Raw genomic sequence first — 7,458 nt, 5'->3', positions numbered from 1 at the left:
GCCAGGTTAAAGAGATGGGTCTTTCATCTAGATTTAAACTGCAAGAGTGTGTCTGCCTCCCGAACAATGTTAGGTAAGTTATTCCAGAGTTTGGGCGCTAAATAGGAGAAGGATCTGCCGCCCGCAGTTGACTTTGATATTCTAGGTATTATCAAATTGCCAGAGTTTTGAGAACGGAGCGGACGTGGAGGACTATAATGTAACAAGAGCTCGTTCAAATACGGAGGTGCTAAACCATTCAGGGCTTTATAAGTAATAAGCAAGATTTTAAAATCTATACGATGTTTGATAGGGAGCCAGTGCAGTGTTGACAGGACCGGGCTAATATGATCATACTCCCTGGTTCTAGTAAGAACTCTAGCTGCTGCATTTTGGACTAATTGGAGTTTGTTTACTAAGCGTGGAGAACAACCACCCAATAGAGCATTACAATAGTCTAACCTTGAGGTCTTAAACGCATGGATTAACATTTCTGCATTTGACATTGAGAGCATAGGCCATAATTTAGATATATTTTTGAGATGGAAAAATGCAGTTTTACAAATGCTAGAAACGTGGCATTCTAAGGAAAGGCTGCTATCAAATAGCACACCTAGGTTCCTAACTGATGATGAAGAATTGACAGACCAGCCATCAAGGCTTAGACAGCGTTCTAGGTCATTACATGCAGAGCTTTTAGGCCCTATAATTAACACCTCTGTTTTCTCAGAATTTAGCAGTAAGAAATTACTCGTCATCCAGTTTTTTATATCGACTATGCATTCCGTTAGTGTTTCAAATTGGTATGTTTCACCGGGCCGCGAAGAAATATAGAGCTGAGTATCATCAGCATAACAGTGAAAGCTAACACCGTGTTTCCTGATGATATCTCCCAAGGGTAACATGTAAAGCATGAAGAGTAATGGCCCTAGTACTGAGCCTTGAGGTACTCCATACTGCACTTGTGATCAATATGATACCTCTTCATTCACTGCTACGAATTGATGGCGGTCATATAAGTACGATTTAAACCATGCTAATGCACTTCCATTAATGCCAACAAAGTGTTCTAGTCTATGCAAAAGAATAGTGTGGTCAATAGTGTTGAACACATCACTAAGATCCAATAGCACTAATAGAGAGATACAACCACGATCAGATGATAAGAGCAGGTCATTTGTAACTCTAAGGAGAGCAGTCTCAGTACTATGATACGGTCTAAATCCTGACTGGAAATCCTCACAGATGCCATTTTTCTCTAAGAAGGAATATAATTGTGAGGATACTACATTTTCTAGTATCTTGGACAGAAAAGGGAGATTCGAGATCGGTCTATAATTAACTAGTTCTTTGGGGTCAAGTTGTGGTTTTTTTGATGAAAGGCTTAATAACAGCCAGTTTGAAGGTTTTGGGGACATACCCTAATAACAATGAGGAATTAATAATAGTCAAAAGAGGATCTATGACTTCTGGAAGCACCTCTTTTAGGAGCTTAGATGGAATAGGGTCTAACATACATGTTGTTGGTTTAGATGATTAAACAAGTTTATACAATTCTTTCTCTCCTATAGTAGAGAATGAGTGGAACTGTTCCTCAGGGGATCTATAGTCATTACTGCTGTGATGTTGAGAAATGTCAACACTTGTTGATGCTTTATTTTTCGTTAATTTAGCCACTGTATTGAATAAATACATGGGGCTATGTTTGTTTTCTTCTAAAAGAGACGAAAAGTAATCAGATTTAGCAGTTTTTAATGCTTTTCTGTAAGATAGGTTACTTTCCCTCCAGGCAATACGAAATACCTCTAGTTTTGTTTTCCTCCAGCTGCGCTCCATTTTCCGAGCTGCTCTCTTTAGGGTGCGAGTGTGCTCATTACACCACGGTGTCAGACTGTTTTCCTTAACCTTCCTTAAGCGTAAAGGAGCAACTGTATTTAAAATGCTAGAAAAGAGAGAGTCCATAGTTTCTGTTACATCATCAAGTTGTTCAGAGGTAATGGATATGCTAAGGAATTGGGATACATCAGGAAGATTACTTACAAAGCAGTCTTTTGTGGTAGAAGTGATAGTTCTACCATACTTGTAACAAGAAGTAGAATTTACAGTTTTAACTATATGAAGTTTGCAAAAAACTAAATAATGATCTGAGATATCATCGCTTGGCTGCATAATTTCAACACCATCAACATCAATTCCATGTGACAGTATTAAATCTAGAGTATGATTTCGACAATGAGTAGGTCCTGAGACGTGTTGTCTAACCCCAATAGAGTTCAGAATGTCTATAAATGCTGATCCCAATGCATCTTTTTCATTATCAACTTGGATATTTTAAAATCACCAACAATTAAAACTTTATCTGCAGCCAGCACTAACTCGGATGTAAAATCAGCAAACTCTTTAATAAAGTCTGTATGGTGCCCTGGTGGCCTGTATACAGTAGCCAGCACAAACATCACAGGGGATTTATCATCATTTGTTTCTCTGGATAATGTTATATGAAGCACCAATACTTCAAACGAGTTATACTTGAAGCCGTTCCCTCTGAGAAATCCTGAAAACATTGTTATAAATTGAAGCAACACCTCCCCCTTTACCTTTTGGACGTGGCTCATGTTTATAACAGTAATCTTGGGGTGTAGACTCATTTAAAATAATGTAATCATCATGTTTTACCCAGGTTTCTGTCAAACAGAGTGCATCTAGATTATGATCAGTGATCATATTATTTACAAAAAGTGCTTTCGTAGAAAGGGACCTGATATTCAATAAGCCAAGCTTTATCATTTGTTTATCCGTATTGCATCTGTTTTTTATTTGTTGAACCTCAATTAAATTGTTGCTCTTAAATTGGTTTGGACGTTTTTTGTATTTTCTAGCCCAGGGAACAGACACAGTCTCTATAGTGTGATATCTAGGTGAAAGAGTCTCTATGTGCTGAGAATTAACTGACTTCTGTGACAGGGTCACATATGGCTTTCCAAAAAAAAAAGAAAAAAAAATTGTCTCTTGGCTCAACTTGCCCCAGTGAGGAGTATATTGAGCCTAGGGGGAGGGTAAGTTGAGCCACATGGAGTTAAACTGTAAAACTTTTTCACCTCATACTATATCAAAGGAAGATAAATTCAATAAAAAAAGTTCTTGAAACTTGTTTTTACAGTAGGCCTGTGCAGGGTTGTGGAACACTGTCTGAAGTGAGGATGGGTCAACAAAAAGCAAATGAGGGGAATATCAGCACATGATATTTCCTACTTTGTGGCCTGATTATAAACACATCAGTGACAGTCAACAGTAAGATATGTGGATACATACACAAATATAGAGGAAGTAGCATGTAAAAAAAAAAAAACACATTTAAATGAGGGCACCACACTACAGTTTGTACCTTTGTAATATCAGGTATGCATCTTTTACTCTTTATTATTGAGAGAAAGTACGATTATGATTAAACAAACTCCTTGCATCATTTCACTTCATTTCACCACTGATTGGCAGATGGGACAACAATACACTCTCAAACCCTTATTGACTTCCATTGTATGGACAAGAAATACTAATTAAAGTAAATGGAACCTGAAACAGTCAGAATATTGCCTTTGTGTTCTGCAGAATAAATTAAGTCATACAGGCTTGGAAGGACACAAGGGGGCGTAAAATATGACATCATTTTCTTTTTTGGTTGAACTATGCATTTAAACTCTGTTCTTGTCATTACATTGTGTATATTTCATAATTTATAATTTCACATTTTCAATTATTTAATGTTTCTGTATTTAAATCAATTTCACAATATTTCCTCCTATTTTAACTCATGTTAAAACACGTTCAACAAATGACAGCAAAAATGACTAATACATAGAAAAACGTGGACATGCATAAACAAGGAAGAAAAAATAAAAAGGGCTTTTGTTTTAGAGTAATAAACAAATGATGTGACGTTTTGAATGAGTAATGAGAGCAGTTCAAATAATCACATAGTTTCAAGCTTCAGACAGAAACATCAGACTCGGGACAGAAACACACAACCTCTAAAGTAAGAATAATTCAATATTCTCATTCTTTTACTGGAAATAAACTTTGAGATGTAAATATTATCTGAATAAATGCAAGCTGATTCATTCATTCATTCATTTTTACATCACATTTTACTTATTCGTTCTTCCTCAGAAATGGAGCAAACTCTGTATTTCATTCTTCTTCTCATTGGTGAGTGTGTTTATGGTTTTATTTATGGTTTCTAGTTTCATTAGGTTTGATCCTGTTATGAAAAGCATTAAAGCAGCGCCTCTCTTTCACAGCTCTCTGCTCCGTATCTGAATGTGTTCAGCGTCAGTATCACTTTATAAACGAGAGGAAGACCTGGACTGAAGCTCAGAGATACTGCAGAGAGAATTACACAGATCTGGCCACCGCTGACAACATGAACGACATGAACGAGCTGAAGAAGAGTGTGAATGATGGAAGTGTTCAGTATGTCTGGATTGGGCTGAAGAGGGCGAGTCGTGAAAAATGGCAGTGGTCTTCAGGTGAACCTGTGCTCTATCTGAACTGGGCTCCTGGACAACCAGACGGCAGTGATTATTGTGTTGTGATGTTAAATGCACAATGGTATGATTGGCCATGTAGCGCAACCCAACCTTTCATCTGCAACAACAGTGAGTCCATTTATAGATGCACCACATACCAAGTTTTAATGCAGTATTACACTATTACTTTTTAATTTGATAGTGAAAATAGAAGAAAATGTGGATATTTGTTTCACTTTCAGTGTTGAGTTTTTTTGTATAGACAATATTTGCAAAAAGAAAAGACATTCTCTGAACACACTTTGATCTTTCGTTGTCACACAATGTTGTAATTTGTCACAATAGGATGTTGCAATTAAAAAGCCTAAAACATCACTAGCAAGGACACTATATACTATACAGTCCCTAGCGTCAGTTGCTTGTGTGCCTCTTGAGATCAGGGGAGTAATGTTTTCCCACACAGCTCTTACCAGCTGGCCTCTGTTACATACAGCAGTGACTAGTGCCTTCAGTATCTCAACACAGACTTGTAAGGGCTTCATTTTTTTCATATGTAGATAAACTTAAGTCTGGTCCATGTAGGAATGATAGTCAATTCCAACATAAATCCTTGTTGCTGAGAAATGTAAGGTATAGCGATTCAACAGTGAAGTAATGGCACAGGGTTGACATCAAGTTTCTGTGCTTCCATTTTATTTTTTTAATTTTTTAATGTGCACTACTGACTGTCTGTTTGACCGTGTTTTAATTATTGCTTTAAATGCAGACATTCCAGCCAATCAGAATCAAGAATTTAGACAGACCATTGTATAACTTGAAAATATCTTGAATATATTGTGAATATTAAATATATTATCTTCTGTAGAAGCAGCTCAAGTCTTTGAATAATGTGTTTCTGATGTTTCCACCGCTGCTCCTATTCACAGCCAAACCATAAAGCAGCATAAGAATAATGAACAAACTGATTGATGAATCTGTTTTCATCTGTTTTCTTAAAGTGAACACAGGACTCATCTTTATCAATCAGATGATGAACTGGAGAGACGCTCAGAGTTACTGCAGACAGAATCACACTGATCTGGTCAGTGTGAGAAACCAGGATGAGAATCAACAGGTTCAGAAGATCATTAGTGATAATCATTTATCTGGATCACATGTCTGGATCGGTCTGTTCAGAGACTCATGGCAGTGGTCAGATCAGAGTGACTCCTCATTCAGAGACTGGAAGTCTGGTCAACCTGATAATAGTGGAGGTGGTGAAAACTGTACAGCTGTTGAACTGAACGCTCAGGGAAAATGGCATGACGTCCCTTGCAGCACACCGTTTCCTTTTGTGTGTCATGAAGGTGAGTAGATCCTCACAAAACACACTCACTCCATCATCACCTCCAGATCTCTTAAAGTTCACTCTACATGTCTGACATGACAAATTCATCCCCCAGTGTTTGTTCTGCATGTTGTTTTTGATCAGTCTCTCTCTAGTTTGTGCTTGTGCTTTGTTTGGTTTCCAGATAAACTGATTGTGATCAGAGAGAATCTGACGTGGTCTGAAGCTCTGAGATACTGCAGACAGAATCATGTGGATCTGGTCTCGGTTCATTCAGAAGAGATTCAGCGTCGTGTGATGAACGTGGTTAAACGAGCGTCTACTGCGGAGGTGTGGTTGGGTTTACACAACTACTGCATCATGAACATGTGGCTCTGGGTGAGTGGAGAGACTGTGTGCTATCAGAACTGGGCTCCAGGGAACGGTACAAAACAGGAAAACTGCAGACTTGAGAAGAGAAAAGGAGCAGTTCAGTCTGGAGGAGATCAGCGCTGGATCAGCCTTCCTGAAACTCACAAACTCAACTTCATCTGCATAAAAAAAGTGTGAATGTTTTTGTTTACTTGCATTCACTGTTCTAATACTTCATTATTTTTCTGATTTACTATTAGACATTTGATATTTGATTACTTACATTATTTAGTAAGTTCTGAAAGAATCTGCTGATTGTACTTTAAAAGTTGCCAAAAGTCAGTTTTACTTCTGTATTTTAATTATAAAAATATAGCGTGCTCTTAACACAAATTTTTAAATATTCTTTAGATTGTATAATTTACTAACATAATATATGTGTGTTTTAGAAAACTCTTTGTAGATCTGGTTATCTCAAAACCATGAGATAAACACAAGACCAGATAAACAGAACATCAGCTCAAATAAACTTATCTACAGCCAGTATTCTCGTCTATTGACTATTTTTATATTTCCTCTGACATGACAATGAACCGAAAATTATATTAACTTACACTACATGGCCACCCTGCTCCTGAGCAGGTATTATTCTGGGTTAGAGATTGCAAACCCAAACTGGACCAATCAGCTGTGAGCAAAGTGACATATATCTGATTCAATGAAACCACTCCCTTGTATCTCTCACTCCAAATTAAAGGAGTCATAATATGCTGCTAAAAAGAACATTATTTTGTGTATTTGGTGTAATGCAATGTGTTTATGTGGTTTAAGGTTCAAAAAACACATTATTTTCCATATAATGTACATTATAGTTTCTCCTCTATGCCCCGCCTTTCTGAAATGCGTCGATTTTTACAAAGCTCATCGGTCTGAAAAGCGAGGTGTGCTCTGATTGGCCAGCTATTCAGTGCGTTGTGATTGGCCAAATGCATCAAGTGTGTGACGGAAATGTTACGCCCCTTAACACACGGTGATGCCTTCTCCCAGGCCAGCAGCACAAGACTCAGTCCAGCAGCTCTGCTCGTGTACATCCCATCATCGGTTCTCTTTTAGCAGTTCAGTCAATGTACTGTTAGGAGTAACTGAATAATTTGGGATACTGGTTTATTTCGCGTCTGAGGGAGTGTAAGGCACGTTTATAAACAGAATAACAAGTTATTTGTGGATTAGTGCGTACTGGAGACGTGAACCGTTTCAAACGATTCAGTTCGATTT

The 7,458-nt window shown here is 37.6% G+C and overlaps 1 protein-coding gene across 1 annotated transcript; it reads left to right on the top strand.

Moving 5' to 3' along the window:
* The first annotated feature begins 3,964 nt into the window (after nt 1-3,964).
* On the top strand, nt 3,965-6,718 carry LOC109088282 (macrophage mannose receptor 1-like). Its single transcript, XM_042726786.1, has 5 exons — nt 3,965-4,012; nt 4,147-4,185; nt 4,278-4,634; nt 5,504-5,851; nt 6,017-6,718. The coding sequence occupies exons 2-5, from the start codon at nt 4,149-4,151 to the stop codon at nt 6,379-6,381; spliced, it is 1,107 nt and encodes a 368-aa protein (XP_042582720.1). The 5' UTR covers nt 3,965-4,012; nt 4,147-4,148; the 3' UTR covers nt 6,382-6,718.
* The last annotated feature ends 740 nt before the right edge of the window (nt 6,719-7,458 follow it).

Source organism: Cyprinus carpio, chromosome B7, assembly GCF_018340385.1.
Source record: "Cyprinus carpio isolate SPL01 chromosome B7, ASM1834038v1, whole genome shotgun sequence".
In the NCBI taxonomy this organism is placed as follows: Eukaryota; Metazoa; Chordata; class Actinopteri; order Cypriniformes; family Cyprinidae; genus Cyprinus; species Cyprinus carpio.
This window is presented reverse-complemented; position numbering and strand designations above follow the sequence as displayed.

Excerpts from the sequence above, each read along its gene's own strand:
- LOC109088282 (XM_042726786.1), top strand. The coding sequence starts at position 4,149 with ATGGAGCAAACTCTGTATTTCATTCTTCTTCTCATTG. Across the intron at positions 4,635-5,503 it reads ACCTTTCATCTGCAACAACA|TGAACACAGGACTCATCTTT; the intron begins GTGAGTCCATTT and ends GTTTTCTTAAAG. Across the intron at positions 5,852-6,016 it reads TCCTTTTGTGTGTCATGAAG|ATAAACTGATTGTGATCAGA; the intron begins GTGAGTAGATCC and ends TTTGGTTTCCAG.